Source organism: Zootoca vivipara, chromosome 9, assembly GCF_963506605.1.
Source record: "Zootoca vivipara chromosome 9, rZooViv1.1, whole genome shotgun sequence".
Classification (NCBI taxonomy): Eukaryota; Metazoa; Chordata; class Lepidosauria; order Squamata; family Lacertidae; genus Zootoca; species Zootoca vivipara.
This window is the reverse complement of record NC_083284.1, coordinates 18178953-18202353: the sequence shown is the minus strand read 5'-3', so window position 1 is coordinate 18202353 and position 23401 is coordinate 18178953. Positions and strand designations below refer to the sequence as shown.

The 23401-nt window shown below is 43.8% G+C and overlaps 1 protein-coding gene across 4 annotated transcripts in view; it reads right to left on the bottom strand.

Moving 5' to 3' along the window:
- Positions 1 to 21704, bottom strand: part of SMARCAD1 (SWI/SNF-related, matrix-associated actin-dependent regulator of chromatin, subfamily a, containing DEAD/H box 1) — a 51566-nt gene extending 29862 nt beyond the window's left edge. Inside the window, exons 1-8 of one of the 4 annotated variants that reach the window (XM_035112283.2) lie at positions 21475 to 21704; positions 14904 to 15242; positions 11704 to 11875; positions 6657 to 6813; positions 5708 to 5771; positions 4481 to 4572; positions 3523 to 3606; positions 2816 to 2900 (exon numbers count right to left, since the gene is read on the bottom strand). In XM_035112283.2, the coding sequence (XP_034968174.1) occupies positions 2816 to 2900; positions 3523 to 3606; positions 4481 to 4572; positions 5708 to 5771; positions 6657 to 6813; positions 11704 to 11875; positions 14904 to 15156 (907 nt within the window). In that variant the 5' untranslated portion in view covers positions 15157 to 15242; positions 21475 to 21704. Of the gene's footprint in view, positions 1 to 2815; positions 2901 to 3522; positions 3607 to 4480; positions 4573 to 5707; positions 5772 to 6656; positions 6814 to 11703; positions 11876 to 14903; positions 16291 to 16473; positions 17785 to 21474 lie in introns of those variants that run through there. The other 3 variants (XM_035112284.2, XM_035112285.2, XM_035112281.2) reach the window with 3 other exon arrangements.
- Positions 21705 to 23401: the final 1697 nt, after the last annotated feature.

Here is a 23401-nt window from a genome sequence, read left to right as displayed (position 1 = left end):
ATCATTTTATAAGGTAACTTAAATATTACACCCCTATTTAATGAAGTGTCGGTAATGCAATTTTTAAAAAGAGAAGCAAGCAGAACACCAGCAGTAACATGTGAGAATTTGAGGGGGGCATTGTACATCACTGTTCATCACAGGACCTTCCCAAGTCACCTCCTGCTGGGATAAGCCAGCAGTTTCAAATTGTTCAAGTTCTTAGGAGAAGGGACGCCCCACACCCATAGTACAAAAAAATATCTGGTACTACCCATTTCTGGTTGTTATATAGCACACTTCCCATGGCTACTGCAGAAATGCAGCAGGATGCAGCCACAGCAGCTACAGTAACAATTAGGGTCCAGGATACTGACATTTTACATAGTTCAACCAGCCAGTGACAAACAGAAAGGCAGGAAATATTTTAAAATAAATGAATTTGTTCCAGTATTTCTCTTGTTATTTGCAATTATGTTCTAGACACTTATAATCAAGATGCTCAAAGCCTAGTCTCTTTCCCAAACACTTTCTCAGTTGGTACGTAAATTTACTGTTTTAAGTGCATTACTATAAACCAAAATCATACACTTATATAAAACGTGGTCCGATTTACAAAGGTGCTGAGCCATGAGAAAATCACTATGGCTCCCAAAACCGTCCTAGGGGAACTTCGGGAACTACCTCTAACACAGGGCAGGGAGAGGAGAGGCATGCATGAAAGTACTTGCACATGTATATAAGGTCCTTCTCAAACAGAAGGTACCCTTGCCACACAAGCCTTCCTGCACAGCTTCCCATGCCCAAAACACATTAACACCGGTCCTGAAAGACCTACATTGGCTCCCAGCACGTTTCTGAGCACAATTCAAAATGTTGGTGCTGACCTTTAATGCCCTAAATGGCCTCAGCCCAATATACCTGAAGGAGTGTCTCCACCCGCATCATTCAGCCTGGACACTGAGGTCCAGCTCTGAGGGCCTTCTGGCGGTTCCCTCACAGTGAGAAGTGAGGTTACAGGGAACCAGGCAGAGGGCCTTTTCAGTAGTTTTACCCAGCTTGTGGAATGCCCTCCCATCAGTTGTCAAGGAAATAAACAACTATCTGACTTGAAGACATCTGAAGGCAGCCTTGTTTAGGGAAGTTTTTAATGTTTGATGTTTTATTGTATTTTAAATATTTTGTTGGAATGATGTTTGGAAGCCGCCCAGAGTGGCTGGGGAAACCCAGCCAGATGGGTGGGGTATAAATAAATTATTATTATTATTATTATTATTATTATTATTATTATTATTATTATTATTATTGGAGTCTGAAGGGGAGGGAAGGAAAACCCCATTGTGTAAATGGAGCAGAAGTCAATAAACAGAGGTCATTATGAAATCACTGTACTATTTTTAAAGATGCCCCCCAAACTAAAATAATCAGCTTTGAACACAAAATCCGACAAAAAAACCCCTCTCATTCAACTGGTAACTGCAAAGCATATTCTACAACAAACAACAAATTGCAGTCATTTTTATTGTTGTTGCTTTTCTAGCAATTTGATTTGCTGATGGTGTTGTTTTTTTAAAAAAAGTCAAGCAGAGAATATATTGGTAGAACCAAAAGGCTGGGAGGAAGCTGGTGGCAGCAGCAGTATATGCCAGCTCTCTAGCAGGCATATGAAAATCTACTTAAATGGCATCAGCGATCACCAACAAAACTGACTTGAAAGTTCAGGAAACAGTACATCTGAATGTCAGAAGTAGTGCTTAGTAACAATCAAGAAAGGGAGGATATGAAAAATGTTGCGTCCTTCTTGGCAGTGCGGTATGGCAGTCTCTATCAAGTATTCTACAAAGAATTAGACCGGCTCCTTCCATCGGTTTACAATCTAAAATATTTTAATTGTAATAGCAGCAGTACATTGACATTAAAGCAGGATGAAGGTGGCTAGTTGAAATACGCAGAATGCTTACACTGCAGCTCCACTCTTAGGGACATAGGTTACTGCCTGATAGTAAGTCAGACCACTGGTCCATCTAGCTCAGTACAGTCTACACTGGCTGGCAGCAGCCCTCCAGAGACAGGAATATTTTCTATTCCCTACCTGAAGATGCTAGGAATTGAACCTGGGACCTTCTATATGAAAACCATGTGTGCTGGCATTGAGCTGTGAACCTTCCCAATCTTAGATCCCTAGTTGGGGAGGAAAACATGAAGAAAGGGAAAGAAACAGAAGGAATGGCAGGGACAGAGAGCAACGCTGCTAAGTTGCTTCTCTGCTCATATCATTTTGGGCTCTTCGTTGCATAGCAGAACCTCCGTCACTAAAGCCTCTCCTGAAGTTATTTGTGGGAAGTCAGAGGACATTTCAGAATGTTGTTTGACATGAGTCTGTCTAGGACAGGCATCCCCAAACTCGGCCCTCCAGATGTTTTGAGACTACAACTCCCACCATCCCTAGCTAACAGGACCAGTGGCCAGGGATGATGGAAATTGTAGTCCCAAAACATTTGGAGGGCTGAGTGTGGGGATGCCTGGTCTAGGAAGACCTTAGGCATGCATCCACAAGGCTCTCACCAAATGGTAAGAGATTGCAGGGTTGAAAATACATTGCAATAGTTCTGCCCACAATGGCTCCACAAGCCTTACATCACTTACGAGTTCCTCAACTTTTACTCCATCACAGAATCATAGATAGTAAAAGCTATATTCTTATATCAGCATCTGACATGGTCATTTTTTCCACTTGAAAATATTTCACATATTACTTACAACAGGACATGTAACTCCTTGGGATGGATAAAGCCTATATGGGTGTGTGTATATATATATATGAAAATGAAATTACCCTCATGATCTTCCATGAATACTTTTAAAGATTCAAAAGCTTCCTGAAATATCCAGTTGTGTTCCCGAAGTACATCTCTCAGCTCCTATTTAAGAAAAAGTCATCAGAAATCCTATGTAGTCACAGAATTAACAGCCTATGAATATCAATGCATTATCACAACTAGACAAACATCTATGCAGATTAAAACAAAGAAGACTATCCTTATGTAGCCAATATGACACCATTCACGTAGAAGAAGGTTTTAGCAGGCTTGAGGTAATCCCATTCTTGGCAGAGGTACGAAAGACTTTAGAAAAGCTTAAAGCAGTGATGGCCAAACTTGACCCTCCAGCTGTTTTGGGACTACAACTCCCATCATCCCTAGCTAACAGGACCAGTGGTTAGGGATGATGGAAAATGTAGTCCCACAACAGCTGGAGGGCTAAGTTTGGCCATCACTGGCTTAAAGGGAGGGTTGATGAGCACTGAATATCTGAAGGAAGGGAGGATAATGGAAAACTGGGGATGGGGGAGAATGGAATGTAATATCCTAAAAAAAAAGTTCGTGACTGGCAGGCATTTTGACGTGATCAAGTCACTTCATCTTTTTTACGCAATTCCAAACTCCTATGCAAAGGGAAGAGAGCTAATAACAGTAACTAGAACGTGGATTAATTTTTGTATGAGGGTTATATACAACACATACTTGGCTGAATGAAACATACCTCTTTATCCAAGCTGGGAAATTCTTTGTGCAGTTTGCATACTAGATTTTCACGCTTTTCCCATTGATTCTCAGGAGTCTGCAACTACAGTTCAGAAATGATTCATTTATTTTTTACTTATCCTATACCACTGACTAGACAACACACTTGCCCATGAATGAAAAAGGTAACTTGAAGGAACCACAATTGTGTGTGGTCCATGGGTGAGGAACCTCAGGCCTGCAAGCCTTCCTATCTGTCCTTCACAACTCTGCCCCAATCTCACCCCCAGGCCACACCCCTGCCTAGTCCTGCTTCACACCCTCCTTCAAGTGTTTGCATGGTTGGAAATGTCCTTCAAATCTGATAATGCCTTTTACTTGCCTGGGTAGAGAATAGAGAAGAGTGTGTGAGTGTTTGTAGGACATTGCCTACTGTACAAATGTTAAACATTCACACTTGTTGCACTGCTCACTTTTCCTCAATTACCAGAATGTGACCCCTGGCAGGCTACCCATTAAGTAACATGGTCCTCAGACTGAAAAGGGGTTCCCTATCCCTGGTGTAGCAGATACAGCTAAACCTCCAGATTTATCAGCTGCACTTATTGTAGCCAGATATGGATTAATGTCTTCACCTAGATTTTTTGCAGCACACTTAAGGTTTGAAAACTTCATCTGTGTATTTTGAAAGAAAGCGGTCAGAGGTCACACAAAATGGAGCTGCCCAAACGTCTGTGATTTCCCTCCTGTGAACTAACTCAGACATGTGGCTACCAAGTCATGCATTAAATACAGAAAATTCAGTGTATGAAAGAGATATGATTAGGAGAACGTTTAATTTCCAATGCTCTAGCACTCATCTCACAAATAATTAGCTCAGGAACTAAGCACACATGGAAAATCTTAACAAGGTGTTTACTCAATAAGTGCTAATTGGGGGGTTCTGTATGTAAAGGAAGATACAACCAGCTACTTACAGGATCAAGCCTTTTCTTTTTTGTATTTTGGTCATCCTCATCTTCAGTACCATCATTGGTACTTTCCTCAAGTTTCCTTTTGCGAGAGCTGCCTTTTGAAATTAAAAAGGGGATTTTTTTAAAAATCGGCAACTTCTTGCAGTCCAGTATCAAAGCACTTTGTTGCTTAGCAATTAATCTAAATGCCCTTTAATCAAAACCTAAACCAGCTTTTCACTTCAAATTAACCAAACAGTAAAAAATGTATAAATTTTATTGTATACTGCCATTTTTGTTATGAGTTGGCGGTTCATAAGAAATAAAATAAATAATTTTTTGCCTGGTTTTTTTCCTCCTACCCACCCCCCCACCCCAACCCATTGAGACAAAAAAAAAATAGCAGATGTTCAGAAATTCCTCCTTCTTTTAAAACTTGCTCAGAATCAAAGGAACCATGCTCTTATGTTCAGGCATGTTTCTTCATGTCTATTATTTTATACACAGGACGACTAGCTGAAATGTTTTTCAAAAAAGTTTGCTGTTAAAAGAGATATACATTTGAGAAGCTATAAAAATATGTAAAATTTCAGTTTTTAAAAAAATTAAAATTGAAATTGGATGGAAGGGGAAGCCAAGGGGCAGAAAGAAAGAAAGAAAGAAAGAAAGAAAGAAAGAAAGAAAGAAAGAAAGAAAGAAATGCCATTTTGGGACATGCAAGAGATGTACAGTTGAAATAATTTGTACCCAAAATCCAAGACAATACTATGTAGTTAATTCTTTCTTCTGAGTTAATATGTGCAAGAGTGTGTTGCAAGTCCCCTTAACTTCAGTAGAACTGGCTTCCACAGATGATACCAACTTATCTGTATGCTTTCACAAGTGAGATCACCACTGCATTTGCCAATACCTAGCATTCAAACTGATCCTGATAATTTGAAGCAGATGGAGTACACAAAATGGAACTCAACCAATATTCATGTGAACATATGCAAAATTAGGCATAGAAATGCTTTGTAGATGGAATTATATCTGAATTTAGAAATCAGCAATGAAGCATATGATCCATATGGGTACCAGTGCTTTGCAACGTTAAGGGTAACCAGTTGGGTGTCCATATTTGCAGATGACATAAAATTATTTAGAGTGGTTAAAACAAAAAGGAATTGCATAACATTTTTTTGTGCCAGCCAATGCTAAAGCGCCAGGTAAAAAATTGCTTGGAAACTATTAACAGAAAGTACTTCTTACCTTCCTCATTCAACTTCAAGCCAGCAGCTATAGCTTCATCCATTGTAGCAGTTGATGCTATCAGCTAGAGAGAGAGAAAGGACAAAAAAAGTCAACAAACATTTCTTTATTAAAATTAGAGGAATTTCAATTATATTCTGAAGAATTTACAGTGAAATCCTATGCATGGTTTTTGAAAGTTCTTTTGTATTCAAATTATCCACCCAAAAAATATGAATTCTGCAATCCATACAATTTATGCAAATAGGGAAAACTTGCTACTGATAAAGGGAGAGGAGTTATGCAATACACTGTAGTCCACCGGAAATTTTAATTCATCTGCCTTCTGAGCTGATAGGGAGACATTGCCCACATTATTTCAACTGTATCCTCACAGTCACAGTGGCTCAAAAACTTGTTTAAGAGGGAAAGCAGAGATTCTCAGGAAGCTGCTACACTCTACACGCCCACCCTACAATTCTTTCACTGGCACTATTTAGTGTTATATGCTGCTATGAGTTTCAAAGCTTCCCGTGGACCACCTCAGCAAGTCTTTAAGCTTCTACTTAAATAACATTTACTTAAGCTATTCTTTTATGGATTGCATTTCTAATCATTTTTATGTGCCATGGGGGGAATCACACTTTATAGGACAAAATGGCAAGAGTATACATAAAACAAATGAACTCATGAAAGGTAGATAGTATATGAGACTAAGTTCTCAGGCCACTATATGGAGAAGAGTTGCCTATCCAAGATCACCTACTCTGTTCGCGGCAAATGCAAGATTTGAAAATGGAACTCCCTGAGTCACAGTGTGTGAGAGAATGAGCGAGAAGGTGAGACTGAGTAGCTCACTTCCAAGTGTACACTAACACTGCTTTAAGACTAAATATTGTAATTCTTCACAATATTTTATGACTGGTGCTCCTTTCAAATTAGCTAACCATTCAAAAGTATATTACTGTACCAGTAATAGCTCTTCGTCACTTTTTTGTGGAAAGAGTTCCTTTAGTGTTTGGAGTTTGCAATAGTTCAGATCCTCTTCCTCTTCCTCCTCTTCTTCATCTTCCTTAACAGATTTTGATGGCTTGTCTTCATCCTCTTCACTTTCTGAAGGCTCTGAGCTGTCGTGTATGGTAAAAATATTTAAACCATTTTAGTCAAGCATTTTAGTCAAGTATTTCATTTTCTATAAATATATAAACTGGAGTAGCACTTGTAGGAATAACAGCAAATTTACTATGTCATAGGATTTCATGGACACATCTGATTAAGTGAACTGTAATCTCTGAATGGTTATACCATCTTAAAACTGGTCTTTAAGGTGCACAACACTCTTTATTGCTTTTTATGCAAAAAAACTGATAGGGCTACTCCTTTGGAATATAACTTTTTAAAACAACCGCCCTGTTAAGAGCCTTGGGAAAGCAAGCAATTAGCTCTAGCCTTAGAAGAAGAAGAAGAAGAAGAAGAAGAAGAAGAAGAAGAAGAAGAAGAAGAAGAAGAAGAAGAAGAAGAAGAAGAAGAAGAAGAAGAAGAGGAGGAGGAGTAGTAGTAGTAGTTTGGATTTGATATCCCGCTTTATCACTACCCGAAGGAGTCTCAAAGCAGCTTACAATCTCCTTTCCCTTCTTCCCCCACAACAAACACTCTGTGAGGTGAGTGGGGCTGAAAGACTTCAGAGAAGTGTGACTAGCCCAAGGTCACCCAGCAGCTGCATGTGGAGGAGCAGAGACATGAACAGATTACGAGCCTACCGCTCTTAACCACTGCACCACACTGGCTCTCAATCTTGCCCAACACAGGAGCTGTTTATAGACTACATTTCTGTCTAGGGAATTTATCTACATTCCTGTCTGAGGTATTCTGCTGCAGCAGATGCAACATTTTCTCTGTAAGAAGCTTAAACCTAATTTTCTAAGATTATGCCTTTCTGATGTCAAAGTAGCTTTCAAGAAAATTGCCGGAGTTACCCCATGCAACATTCCCCATCCCTAAACATTCTGAGTTACATCTAAGAAACCTCAAAAATATTGTCAAAACTAATTTACCTATATACTACATTGTTCTGTGCCAATGTTTCTGTATTCCAACCCTACTAGCTTTTAAGGTTACATCTATTCAAGAGAGTGTGTGGATAGCTTATAAGATTTCATAAGTACACAGTGAAGCTCTTAAAAATCACATAGGTTGTACAACACAGTTGCTACAAGAATTCCTAGACAATATGTATATGCATATGTCGCACACACAAAAGTGGTTGTGCATGAATATCCAATGTGGTATTGACCAGATGTTGTTATAGACCAGGCATCCCCAAACTGCGGCCCTCCAGATGTTTTGGCCTACAACTCCCATGATCCCTAGCTAACAGGACCAGTGGTTGGGGAAGATGGGAATTGTAGTCCAAAACATCTGGAGGACCGAAGTTTGGGGATGCCTGTTATAGACTATAATTCCCATCATCCCTGAACAAATTTGGCCAGGGCTAATGGAAACTGGGAGATCAACAGCATCACACTGGCTACCCTGCATAGACTGAGAAGACTCTGATCAACAAAAGAGATGCTTCTGTGGGCTGACAATAATTATATGGGCTGGAAGCACCTAATGCTTCCATAAGTAGCTTCCACTTAATGACCGTAAGTGCCTGGCTATTTACAAAGATAAGGTTAGTTCCTTTTTTCAACAAAAACAGGTTCTGAACACGCTAGGAAGGCCTAGGTATTGACTGAGAAGTTCATTTTCTCTATCTCATGAGCATAGCAAATACTTTACAAGAGTAACTCCAGTACACTTGAGCACTAACAGAATTAACACAGAGAAATAAGGCCCTGTCAAATACCATCTAGTTTACACACTCAGCTAGGAAGTTGATTTTGAACCACAAAGCCTGACCACAGTGATATGAAGCAGCCCTTTTCAAGAGGTGTTAAATACTTGTTAATTTGCCTTAGAGTTGCCTTGGGAAAACGAATTAAATGCATTACTTAAAGGGATAAAAAGTAGTTTCAAAACTCCATTCAAGTATTTGAAAACTTAACTCATAATACATTATCTTCCAAATCTTTTTATAAAACTGAATGCCTGAGGGCATGTTAAAATGCTCATCTAATTATCAAGTTGTTGTCATTTATAATATCTTTTTCTTGAAGATGTTGTGTAATTAAAGATCATAAAAAATAAGTATATAATTAAATAAAGTGCTATGGAAACAATAAAAAATGCTCCATGTACCATATAAAGAAGTATTTTTTGAGAATTTATTTAATGATACTGTCATTAAATGATACTGTCATAATGGGACTCCTTACAGGGACCCTCCCCCAGTCATCCTGACCAGCACTTCGCCCAGTGACAGCACAAGCAGCGGGTCAGGAGGAGGGAATGAGGAATGGAGCGGGTTGGAGAGCGACGTGTCAGAGCCTAGGCACCAACCCAGCTGGCCAGAGGGGGAAGGACAGTGCAGCGAGGTCCTGGAGCCTCTGCAATGCTCCAGCCGAAGGACGGGAGAAGGAACGCAGCCCATTCTGGCACCTGAATTGAGGCGGGCGCCGACACGCAGGGCTAGGGGGAGGTGCTTTGGGGTGCCCAGGCTTTTATGCTGGTCCAAGACACGAAGAAAGCCATTGCCGGGTTCTGAATCAGACTAGGCAGTCATGTTTTCTGATATCTCTGCACTGTAAATAATATGCACAATAAAACTCTGAAACTAGTTACAGGTAGGTAGCCGTGTTGGTCTGCACACGAAAGCTCATACCTATGATAAACTTAGTTGGTCTCTAAGGTGCTACTGGAAAAACTCTGAAAGACAGAGTGGACTGGAGCGTCTTTATTTGAGAGTAGCCACAACAACCCCGACAGATATTAAGAATTATTTTTCATAGTTAAAAACAACGGATGCATTTAATATTCAGATTGAAGGAGGCATGCATCTATAATCAGGAGAGATGCTAAAATGAACAATGCTTCATTGTGTGCTGCCAGTGTGGTGTAGTGGTTAAGAGCAGTAGACTCGTAATCTGGGGAACCGGGTTCGGTCTCCACTCCTCCACATGCAGCTGCTGGGTGACCTTGGGCTAGTCACACTTCTCTGAAGTCTCTCAGCCCCACTCACCTCACAGAGTGTTTGTTGTGGGGGAGGAAGGGAAAGGAGAATGTTAGCTGCTTTCAGACTCCTTTGGGTAGTGATAAAGTAGGATATTAAATCCAAACTCCTACTCCTACTCCTCTTCTTCTTCTTTCAATAACTGAGATTCACCTATTTTTAACTCTATGGCCTTATTGAATATATGTTAAATAGTAATGTTGCAGTACTTAATATTACAATCCAACCAACCCTTTTGACTGGGCAGTTTGCCATTATGCTTGTGTGGGAGGTGGTGATTATTTTATTTACTGTATGTTTTTATTATGTGTTTTCTTTCTTTTATCTTGTATTTTTATGCTGTGAACTGCCCTGAGACCTATGGTGGCATACCAATTTAATAAATAAATAATATATGTTCCCAGGCCTACAGTCTTTGGCTAATGAAATGGTAAACTTGGTGAAAATGGAATGAATTTTGGACTTACTATGAACATTCATTTTCTTCAGTGGATAGTTCTAACCTAGGAGTGAGTTACTCCTTCACTGTTGAATAATCAGTGCCACCCAGGGCAAAAGCCTTGATGGATTGATTGATTTACTTATTACTTCGTCCTGCCCACTACTGCCTTCCCTCAGGGCTTCAGTTCCAAGGCACCAGAATTCTCAACGTCATAGTAACCTGTAAGGCTAGCTTATACGTGGTTGCTCCCCAGAGGCATGGAGATGTGAGTAGTCATAACACCTTGCTACTCCATCTCACTTTAAGAGCTACCTCAGTGCCCTGCCAGCTCCTTTGGCTAGAAGTGTGAAGAAGAGCAAAAGACCCTCCCCTCCTCCATCCTCAATTAAGTTCAGCTGTCCAACAGCTTCCCCGCCCCCAGGTCATGGCTTGAAGATCAGCAAAGCAATAAGAGGAGCTGGTGCCGGAGGGGGGGATTAATCACTTTACAAGTTATGTAACCTTGTTACTTAATTCTTTTAAACTGTATTGTGGTATTTCTATGTATTGTAATTTTGCAGTTATTTTTATAGATTATAATTTAGTAAGGATACATTGTTATTGCTGAGAGTGAATTTCTGTTTAATTATTTGCTGGTATTTTGAGAGTCAATTTTATTGTGCACAATTAGATTCTAATGGATTACTGAATATTGCTTTATTATAGAATAGAATAGAATAACAGAGTCGGAAGGAAGAAGAAGAGGAGGAGGAGGAGGAGGAGGAAGAGGAGGAGGAGGAGGAGTAGTTTGGAATTGATATCCCGCTTTATCACTACCCTAAGGGGTCTCAAAGCGGCTAACAATCTCATTTCCCTTCTTCCCCCACAACAAACACTCTGTGAGGTGAGTGGGGCTGAGAGAATTCAGAGAAGTGTGACTAGCCCAAGGTCACCCAGCAGCTGCATGTGGAGGAGTAGAGACACGAACCTAGTTCCCCAGATTACAAGTCTACCGCTCTTAACCACTATAACACACTGGCTCTCCAGTGTCATCTAGTCCAACCCTGTGCGACACAGGACTCTTCGGCCCAATGTGGGGCTCAAACCCATGACCATGGGATTAATAGTTTCATGCTGTTTGATAAAGCTGTTTATTTTAAGCCATATTTCTTATTATGACATATGTGTTGGATCAGACGGTCGTAAGACATATTTTGTATATTTGTTGCTTCTTTGGCTTGTAAACTGCCTTGTGTATAGCAATACAGAAAGGCGGTATACAAATTAAACATGCAATGAAATGAAACCTATTCAGGAGCTTTCATGGAGTTAATGATAACAAGCTTTATTGTTTTTATACCAAACCCCCCTCCCCAATATTTTCTTGTAAGAAAGTAGTAATCAGAAATATGGACTTAATATCAATTTATGAGTATCAATAAGGGAATTTATATGTATAAATAAACAGGCATTACGAAGACTTACATAACAATCACATCCTTCCTGGGAGCAGCAAATTGCTTTAGACGGGAGTATTTTGGTGCCACTTCCTCTTCTTCACTTTCTGATGACAATTCAATAACATCTTTCTGACACTTAAAGAAAGATGATTGTGTTGTCCTTTTTGCTTCAGGGGTTTCTGGAACACTGGAATCATCTGTCAAAGCATTTTAAAGGATAAAAAGGACACATGTTACAGAAAAACAAGAGTACAAGTCTTACTATGACTGAGGTTTCATCAGAAGTGGCCACGTTGATTACACCAAATTAATTAGATACCGTATATACTGGCGTATTAGACGGCTTTTGAACCCAGGAATTTTTTTTCAAAAGTTGGGGGCCCGTCTTATACGCCGGGTCCAAGAATCTGCAGTCACCGCATACGGTGGGGGGAGCTCAAAAACGGCCGCATCCCCACTGTATGCAGTGACCATATGAACGCAAAGAAGCGCGCTCGGGAGGGGGCTGCTCCCCGCCAGGGAGAATGGCTCCCTCATGGCTTTGTGACCTGGATCAGCGCAGAGATACAGTTTTGTGTATTTCATTGGTGTCAAGCTGCTGCCTCTTCTCTTTTTGTCAGCGCAAAGTAGGAAAAACCACTGGGCCAGTAAGATACAATCTAAATCAAATCCCTTATGAATACACAGTGGAAGTGAGGAACAGGTTTAAGGATTTAGATTTGGTGGACAGAGTGCCTGAAGAACTATGGATGGAGGCTCGTAACATTATACAGGAGGCAGCAACGAAAACCATCCCAAGGAAAAGGAAATGCAAGAAAGCAAAATGGCTGTACAACGAGGCCTTACAAATAGCAGGGGAGAGGAGGCAAGCGAAATGCAAGGGAGATAGAGAAAGATACAGGAAACTGAATGCAGATTTCCAAAAAATAGCAAGGAGAGACAAGATTCCACCTAAACATTAGGAAGAACTTCCTGACAATAAGAGCTGTTCGGCAGTGGAATTTGCTACCAAGGAGTGTGGTGGAGTCTCCTTCTTTGGAGGTCTTTAAGCAGAGGCTTGACAGGCATATGTCAAGAATGCTTTGATGGTGTTTCCTGCTTGGCAGGGAGTTGGACTGGATGGCCCTTGTGGTCTCTTCCAACTCTATGATTCTATGATTCTAAGAGGGCCTTCTTAAATGAGCAATGCAAAGAAATAGAGGAAAACAATAGAATGGGGAAAACCAGAGATCTGTTCAAGAAAATTGGAGATATGAAAGGAACATTTCGTACAAAGATTACCATAATAAAGGACAAAAGTGGTAAAGACCTAACAGAAGCAGAAGACATCAAGAAGAGCTGGCAAGAATACACAGAGGAATTATACCAGAAAGATATGGAGGTCTTGTACACCCCAGGTAGTGTGCTTGCTGACCTTGAGCCAGACATCTTGGAGAGTGAAGTCAAATGGGCCTTAGAAAGCATTGCTAATAACAAGGCCAGTGGAAGTGATGATATTCCAGCTGAACTATTTAAAATTTTAAAAGATGATGCTGTTAAGGTGCTACACCCAATATGCCAGCAAGTTTGGAAAACTAAGCAATGGCCAGAGGATTGGAGAAGATCAGTCTACATCCCAATTCCAAAGAAGGGCAGTGCCAAAGAATGCTCCAACTACCGCACAATTGCACTCATTTTACATGCTAGCAAGGTTATGCTTAAAATTCTACAAGGCAGGCTTAGGCACTATGTAGACCGAGAACTCCCAGAAGTGCAAGCTGGATTTCGAAGGGGCAGAGGAACCAGAGACCAAGCCAAGGGGAAGGCAGGCGGCAAAAAGCCCTGGCAATTTTTCGCTGCACGCTGGACTTTGCAGTCGGAGGTTCATTTTTCTATGGCCACGCTTCGCAAGATGAAGCCATACGGTAGAAAACCTCGTCATCTTACGAGGCAACCTCCGATCGCAAAATCCATTCGTCTAGCGAAAAATTCGTCTTACAGGGCATTCGTTAAGCGAGGCACCACTGTATGACTATACAATTATTACCTATAGGCACTTGAAGTAATTCCCATAACAAACTCATTCTACATTTAGTGGGGAAATGTTCCTACTCATCCATAAAAAATAATCATTTTATTTCTTTATAAATAAAGCACCCCCTCCCGAAAAGAGTTTACAATCTAGATTTTTGCAATTGGAGGGGGGGAGGGAGAGAGATAATAGCTAAAGGTACAAGGGATAGATGTGGTGAACTAATTCAGTTAATAAAACCATTCATTATATTGCTCCTCATTGGATATTATTCTCTTCCCCCATTGTATTGGTTGCTCCCCTCATATTTTTTACCGTATAATAGCAGACCAGATTCTGCTAAGAGAGATTAGGTACTGGGACACACCATCCCTATTTGTGCAGTTTCTATGGAGACAGATTTAAATCCATTTATAAGTTTCCTTTTTTCAAAAAGATCTACTGCATTTTAAAAAAACAAAACCTTAAGTGCATACTTTACCTATGAACGTGAAAATTGTCCGTTATATGCAACAGCTTATTATCCCATGTTAATATTAACCTCTAGCTAAAGTTTTCTCTCATATTTTGGGGAGGGGTAAAAAAGATTTTCATCTTGATTAGATTTCTTTCCTTAGCACAGGACTAAGCAATTATCTATACAACCATACATGGCTCTTATTGTGGTACCCTCTGCTCAGGGAATGGGTGATGGGAGAAATGACATTATCACTGACCAATAAAAATGGCTTTCAAAAGCCATTGTACAATAGTAATAGCAACAGTGAATGCTTATGTTCCCATGTAGAAAATATCAAAGGATTGTCTGCTTTGTTTTCCTACCAAAACAACTTCAATGGATCAAGATGTTGGCAAAGCAGTCTGAATGTTAAGTTATGAGGGTCAAGCCCTATGGGATTTTCTTGCAAGTTCTTAATTAACCCAGATTTCCTAAATGCTTTTGAGAACATGATATTTGATACCAGAGAAAATGAATGTCTAGTCAGCCCACAGGAATACTCTGCACATAACCAGAGGAATTCAAATAATGCTCTAGAAATTAGAGCTGTAAAAGATATAACAAGATACAGCCACCACATTGCTATCAAAACTTCATTCAGTTGTGTGAGTGAAGATCAAACACTAAGCTATCAGCACGAGTACTGTAGACTAAATCAAAGCTGGTTGTATATAAACTTTCCCTTCATTTATAAATAACATGTATGAGAACTCACCAGTTTTCTCAGACACATCAGATGCTGGGCTGGCTGGCTTACTAATGTGATCAGGAACACTGTCATTTTCTTCGCCAACAGATGCAGCGCCATCTTTTGAAGGAGAAGAACATGTGGTATCCTTATCTACTGCATCCAAAGAAGTAGAAGAAGCCTCCTCCTGATCCGCAGAAAGGCCAGGGGAAGGGGCACTCTCTTCTGCCACACATGTCTTCCTTCCAAAGCGAAAGCGGTCCAGGTTAAGCAGACTCATGATTGGCCTTCCCCTTCTGTCACAGATTATGGAGTTCAATTTAAAATCCCTCGGGATTACGATAGCACCATATAAATGAAGAGTAGCTAGAGATTTAAAAACAAAACAAAACCCCAAGGGTGAGGTGGAAGATACATGATAAAGCAAGAAAATACAATTGAAGATCCTTATTTGTAGGCATTCATTCATTCAATAAATTTCTATACTGCCTTGGGTCATGAATAACCTCAGGGTAGTTTACACCTATAAAACTTAAGATTTATTGAAACTATAAAACACACAGTAAAAAGTTAGGCCATGTACAAAAGAGGAGAAAGCAGTCCCCAATTAAATTGGCAACACTGATTAACTACTCCCAAATGCCTTGGTGAACAAATGTATCTTCAGCTATTGTCAATGTAGACATCAACCACATTTCTGACCTGGGGGAGTTCCATAACCAGAGTGCCAGCACAGAAAAGGAACCACAGTTACCTCTACTCTGGGGCTTTGGCAGGTTTCCACAGCTGGAAAAAGAAGTGGTATTCCACTGATGCCATCTCAGCATCAAGTGATGCTGCTGGATCTAAGAGTATCCCCAGACTTCAAACCTGCTACTTCAAGGAAAGTGCAATCCTGTCTAGAACAGGTCATCTACTTACTTCCAAGACACATGAAGGCTCTTAAGCAACTCAACGAGTGCCTCCAAGCTAACCTGTACAGTCTCCAACAATTGTGATGAAAAAGAAGAACTAGAGCTGGGATTCACCCACATATTGATAATGCTGTGCCCCAGATCCCTGGATGACCTCACCCAGATGCTTCATATAGATCAGTGTGGGGAATCTTCAGTCTGTGGGTCAACTAGGCTCACCAGGCTGTTTTCCCCAACCCATGCCTATCCATGCATCTGCTAGTGACACAGGCTGCAACGGCTGAGCAGTCTAGGTGGCAGGGACACTTGCTTAAGGGAGAAGCAGAGCACTGTTTGAACCAGCCTCCCCCATCCTTAAAGGAAAAGGAAGTTTGATTCAAATGGCACTTTGCCACTGGAGGCATGGCTATTATATTAAAGTGCTTATCTTCAAAGTGCTGTTTCAGTGCCTCCCTACTTCTTTAAAGCAGTGTTTCCCAACCAGTGTGCCTCCAGATGTTTTGGGACTACAACTCCCATCATTCCTGACCACTGGTCTTGCTAGCTAGGGATGATGGGAGTTGTAGTCTCAAAACATCTGGAGGCACACTGGTTGGGAAACACTGCTTTAAAGGGAGCTTGGGAGAATAGTTTGAATTTGTCACAATTGCTGCCATATGGCAGGCATGATTATGTGCTCTCACCTGTGCCTTTTTACTATACAATGTGTGCCACATTTGCTTCAGCTGTGACCAAGGTATGTGAGTGGGTTGGCAGAGAATGGATGGATTTCGCTTTCTCCACCAGCCTGTTTGGCAGAAGGCAATCCACACCTGATAAGCAACTAATACCCTGCACTTCCATGCAGGCTGCAGAAGATGATTTCCCTCTACTATGACAAGCATGGAAACACAGGATACAATGATTACCTACCTTTCTAAAATATTTGTAGGCTACCTTTTGAGGTCAACCCCCTCAAGATTATTTCCAACATGTACATTCACAATAGTAGTAACTTTAAAACCATAAAACACGAAATCGAAACATGTTCTTATTCCAAGGCAAAGTTCACAAAGCAAAACACCTACTTCTGGGTTTGCAGCATTCTTAATCCAAGTTGTTCATAAACTAAGCTGTTCTTAAACCAAGGTACCACTGTATAAAGCAGAGTGGAAGCTCCCTAGCATCAATTTTCAAGACTTATCCTCCAAAAAGGACGGAAGCCACAGTAACACTGCGCCTCCTCAGCCCAACCCATACTGACAGCTCAAAAAATACCAAGGCCAATAGCACTGAAAGACACTGAGAGATCAATAACACATAGGACGGGACTCTCCAGCCCCTCAATCCATTCTCCAATGCAAGTAATCCACCAGGGCAATCAAGGCTGTTTCCAAATCAGCCTGAAACGTATCATCAGCATCATGTAATACTACCTAGAGTTGAAAAACCATCACACACTCCAGCATCTTGTTCATGAATGGCAGGTAACTGGGCAGTAACTATACCACATTTAGGTCTAAATTTGGTTTCTAAAGGTGATCACATCTAAGATCCATAGTTCCAGCCCAGCCCAGACAAATTTTAGTAACTAGGAAGGGCAATGATCACTAGAACTTGTGGTAGGCCTCAATCTTACAAAGAGTGGTACTGTCTTCAAGCCCCATCTATTTCAAACTATGCCAAATCTATGGTATCGAAATCAGCACATACGCGAGCAACTTTATAATTGAAATATGCAAACAAACTGATCACAGTGGGTCTTCAAGGGTTCCAATTTTTGCACACACAAAAAACAAAAAAACCCAAAATCATTACTGGATGACATTGAGAAAACACAATGGTGGTGGAAAAGTCAGTATTTTTCATTTTCATCACAATGAAGAATGACTGAAAATGAACTCTTATTTGCGTTCAGTCGTATTATTTACAAATCTTCCACCATTCATTCTAATCATCAGCCCTGCTTTCTCATCATCCTCAGCTTCTTGGAATACCGTGTTTCTCCTAAAATAAGACGGTCCTCAAAAATAAGCCATGCCAGGCTTTTAAGTAGTAGTATAAATATAAGACATCCCCCGAAAATAAGCCGGGGGTGGGAGCCGCTTCGGGGAGCGCAGCGCAGCGTGAAGAGCCTGTTGAGAGGCAGCTGCGGCTGCAGGTGAAGCCCGGGATCTGCGTGGGCGACTGGGGGCAAACGCACTGAGCGCTGCGGCGGTGGCGAAGAAGCGCCCGATCAGCCCGCTTCTCAGCTGATCGGGCGCCTCTTCGCTACCGCCGCAGCGCTCAGTGCGTTCGCCCCCAGTCGCCCACGCAGATCCCGGGCTTCACCTGCAGCCGCAGCTGCCTCTCAACAGGCTCTTCGCGCTGCCGCTTCGGGGAGCACAGTGCAGCGCGAAGAGCCTGTTGAGAGGCAGCTGCGGCTGCAGGTGAAGCCCGGGATCTGCGTGGGCGACTGGGGGCGAACGCACTGAGCGCTGCGGCGGTGGCGAAGAAGCGCCCGATCAGCCCGCTTCTCAGCTGATCGGGCGCCTCTTCGCTACCGCCGCAGCGCTCAGTGTGTTCGCCCCCAGTCGCCCACGCAGATCCCGGGCTTCACCTGCAGCCGCAGCTGCCTCTCAACAGGCTCTTCGCGCTGCCGCTTCGGGGAGCACAGTGCAGCGCGAAGAGCCTGTTGAGAGGCAGCTGCGGCTGCAGGTGAAGCCCGGGATCTGCGTGGGCGACTGGGGGCGAACGCACTGAGCGCTGCGGCGGTGGCGAAGAAGCGCCCAATCAGCCCGCTTCTCAGCTGATCGGGCGCCTCTTCGCTACCGCCGCAGCGCTCAGTGCGTTCGCCCCCAGTCGCCCACGCAGATCCCGGGCTTCACCTGCAGCCGCAGCTGCCTCTCAACAGGCTCTTCGCGCTGCCGCTTCGGGGAGCACAGTGCAGCGCGAAGAGCCTGTTGAGAGGCAGCTGTGGCTGCAGGTGAAGCCCGGGATCTGCGTGGGCGACTGGGGGCGAACGCACTGAGTGCTGCGGCGGTGGCGAAGAGGCGCCCGATCAGCCCGCTTCTCAGCTGATCGGGCGCCTCTTCGCTACCGCCGCAGCGCTCAGTGCGTTCACCCCCAGTCGCCCACGCAGATCCCGGGCTTCACCTGCAGCCGCAGCTGCCTCTCACCGGGCTCTTCGTGCTGCCGCTTCGGGGAGCACAGTGCAGCGCGAAGAGCACTCTTCTGGTGCTCTTGTGCGTGCGTGCGCGCGAGGGAGAAGTCCCCTTTTCCTTACCCAGGTGCACACACACACACACCGTTTCGCCTCGCTCCGTCTCTCCCCCCCTCCGCAAAGACACCAAAAAAAAAAAAGACATCCCCTGAAAATAAGCCGTGGTGTGTTTTTTGGGAGGAAAAATAAATATAAGACGTGTCTTATTTTAGGAGAAACACGGTACCAATAAACTGGCTTTACTCTACAACTGGATTGAGTCAATAGCTTGTTATTCACTCATTCCAAGCAGAGACCAAAGTATTGCGTGGTTATCACAGAATTAGCATAAAGTTATTTTTTTGTGAAAGCACTACAGCTACAGGACATAGCTAAGGGTGCCTACTGAAAGGAGTTATCAGGGTCCTAAACCAATATTAAACTGCTTCTGAACAGCTAGAAGGGCAGCATCCTCCCTAACACATAAAGCAGTCAAACAAAACAAATGGAGAACGTCCTAGTCTGTACTGACTTTTAAATGCTGGGTTCCAGCTGTGAGGCAGTTTTAAGGCACTTGTGGTTTATTATTATTATTATCAAATTTATAATTATCAAATTTATTATTAAATTTATTATATTTGTATACCGCCCTCCACCTGTAGATCTCAGGGTACTTTTAAATTGCCATTTCCTCATGTTTTATCAGGGTGACGTTTAAATCTGCCTAAAAGGGACCCCCAAGGGTCATCTAGTCCAACCACCCACTCCCGGTTTGCAATGCAGGAATCCCAACCAAAGCTGCTCAATAGCAATAGAAGCAAATGCTAAGCCAGACAAGATCTCTTCAAGCTGCCACACACCTTGACATTTATTTTAGCAGCCTGCTCACATGGCAACATCAGAGCGACATAAAGAGCAAGCGTGGGGATGGGAGGGGGGGACACTGAATATTTTATATAATAAAATAATAACAATATTTATTAAAAGCTTCCCTAAACAGGGCTGCCTTCAGATGTCTTCTAAAAGTCTGAAAGATTTCTTTGACATCTGATGGGATGTTGAACATGATGCTGATATGTTTCTGATGGGAGGGCGTTCCACAGGGCGGGCACCACTACCGAGAAGGCCCTTTGCCTGGTTCACTGTAACTTTGCTTCTCGCAGTGAGGGAACCACTAGAAGGCCCTCAGTGCTGGATCTCAGTTTCCGGGCAGAACAATGGGGGTGAAGACACTCCTTCAGGTATACTGGGCCGAGGCCATTTAGGGTTTTAAAGGTCAGCACCAACACTTTGAATTGTGCTCGGAAACGTACTGGGAGCCAATACAGTGGACACTCGGGTTGCGAACATGATCCGTGCGGGAGGCACGCTCGCAACCCGCAGCGTTTGCAACCCGCAGCGCCACGTCTGCACATGCACGGATCGCAATTCGGCGCTTCTGTGCATGCGCTGAAACCCGGAAGTAACCCGTTCCGGTACTTCCAGGTTTGGCGCAGTATGCAACCCGAAAATGCACAACCTGAAGCATCTGTAACCCGAGGTATGACTGTACAGTACAGGTCTTTCAGGACTGGTGTTATGTGGTCTCAGCAGCCACTCCCAGTCACCAGTCTAGCTGCCGCATTCTGGATTAGATGTAGCTTCTGGGTCACCTTCAAAGGTAGCCCCACGTAGAGCGCATTGCAGTAGTCCAAGCGGGAGATAACCAGAACATGCACCACTCTGGCAAGATAGTCCGCCGGCAGGTAGGGTCTCAGACTGCGTACCAGATAGACAGCTGCCCTGGACACAGAATTGACCTGCGCCTCCATGGCCAGCTGTTAGTCCAAAATGACTCCCAGGTTGCACACCTGGTTCTTCAGAGGCACAGGGAGTCCTCCACACCTGCCCACCCCCAAGAACAGTACTTCTGTCTTGTCAGGATTCAACCTCAATCTGTCAGCCACCATCCATCCTCCAACCGCCTCTAGACACAGGACCCTCACCGCCTTCACTGGTTCTGATTTGAAAGAGAGGTAGAGCTTTTAAAAGAGAGGTACCACCTCCATTCTAAGCAAACACTCGCTCAGCAGCGCTTCCTTCTGCCTACATAATCCCGCCGGCCTTAACCCCCCCCACCGGCCCCCAATGCCTCGCGGGCTCCAAGAGTTGGCACACACACATCCTCCCCCCCCGTCGCTCGGCCCTCCAAATCTCGGCCTCTCCTCCTCTTCTCCCCCCCCCCCACAATAGTCGTCCTGCCTTCCACCATCTTCCCTCGCGAGAAGGGGGAAAAAACACGCCACTTTTGTCGCCTTGGAAGGATGAGGAAGACATTCCGCCCCAAATTAATGCACAGTTCCTCACAAACCACCGCGCTCTCCCCCCCCCCACCGCGGAGCAAATAGCTTGAGAGGCAAACAAAAGATGGAGAAGGGGGGAGGGGGAAGAAAAGGGGGCCGGCGCCATACACCCCCACCCTCTTTCACTCTCCTTCCCTCCCTTCCTCCCTCCCTCACAACAACACCGGGTGTTTCTTCCTTACCCCGCCCCCGCTCCGAGGAGGCGCGCGAGCCTTTCCAGAGCGCCGACACCGGCCAGCGGCGACGGCAAAAAGGGAAAGGGGGGGGGGAGAAAAGAGCGGGCTGTGCTGGAGGGATGGCGGCGGCGGCGGCGGCGACAATGACGGCGAAGGCCGGCCTCAGCCAGCGACCTCGGCAAGGCGGACGATAGAGACGGAGGGGAGAGAAAGGCGAGAGAGGCGAGCCGGGAGGATGGGGGGGGAGGGGGCGTTGAGAAAAGAGAAAGGGAGGGAGGATTGTACCCCAAAGCGGCGCCTAGTGATGACCTCACTGAGTTTCATTCGTTTTTCCCAGCATTCCTCTCTCTCTCTCTCTCTCTCTCTCTCTCTCTCTCTCTCTCTCTCTCTCTCGCCGTCTTTTTGTTGTTTGTTTATTTATTTAGATCCACCATGGCTCTTCGTGTCCAACATGTGATGGGATATATACATATACAGAGAGAGAAACAAATACACACACACACGCACACACTAAAATACACACACGCATATATATGCGCACTCAAACGCGCGTGCACACACACTTCGATGTCCGCGCAGTTTGCCCCCAGAACTCGCAATATATTCAGCTGACGAATTCCGCCCGCTCAGGCCTCCGCAGCCCCTCGCGGTGCACCCGCGTGACGGCAGTTGGCTGCTCGACTGCCCAAAATCCTCGAAGGTTTCTTCTGGGTTGCCAGTCCTAGGCAAGAGTTTAAAGAAGCCCTTAAATCCACATAAATCTGCCTTTAAATCTTCAAGATGGAGACTGCAGAAATGAAGGGAAAGTGAGCTTGATTAGGTAGGTAGGTAGGTAGGTAGGTAGGGGTGTGTGTGTGTGTGTTTGTGTGATGTCATGGAGATGTGAGATTGTGGGTGCTTTCTTGAAAGAGAACATTATGTATGTAATATGTATACAGTATAGTGTGGCAGTTCGAAAGCACGTCAAAAATGCAAGTAGATAAATAGGAACCGCTACAGCGGGAAGGTAAACGGCGTTTCCATGTGCTGCTCTGGTTTGCCAGAAGCGGCTTTGTCATGCTGGCCACATGACCTGGAAGCTATACGCCGGCTCCCTCGGCCAATAATGCGAGATGAGCGCGCAACCCCAGAGTCGGTCACGACTGGACCTAATGGTCAGGGGTCCCTTTACCTTTTTATAGTGTGGTTAAACCACTGAGCCTAGGGCTTGCTGATCAGAAGGTCGGCGGTTCGAATCCCTGACACGGGGTGAGCTCCCGTTGCTTGGTCCCAGCTCCTGCCAACCTAGCAGTTCGAAAGCACCTCAAAATGCAAGTAGATAAATAGGTGGGAAGGTAAACGGCGTTTCCATGTGCTGCTCTGGTTTGCCAGAAGCGGCTTTCTCATGCTGGCCACATGACCTGGAAGCTATATGCCGGCTCCCTCGGCCAATAATGCGAGATGAGCGCACAACCCCAGAGTCGGTCACGACTGGACCTAATGGTCAGGGGTCCCTTTACCTTTATAGTGTGCCTATGTATGTGTGTGTAATTACAGTGGTACCTCAGGTTGCGTACTCAATCCATTTAGGGGTGCCATTCGCATCCCGAAAAGTACGCAGCCCAAGCAGCGCTTTAGTGCATGCACGAAGCGCCGATAAAGCGCTTCTGCACACACACAAAACGCGCAGAACGCTTCTGTGCATGCCATGTGGCGGAACCTGGAGGTAAACACTTCCGGGTCCGCCAAGTACGCAACCCGAAAGTATGCAACCCGCAGCGTACTCAACCTGAGGTATGACTGTATTTCACAAAAATGAATCGATTATAAAAAAGCAGTTTGCAATATAAAATAAAACATTAAAATTCCTGATAAAAACAATTTAAAGCAAGTATTAAAAACATCAAAAGGATTATCAAAATCAGCTCTAGCTAAAAAAGAAATAAAGCACCTT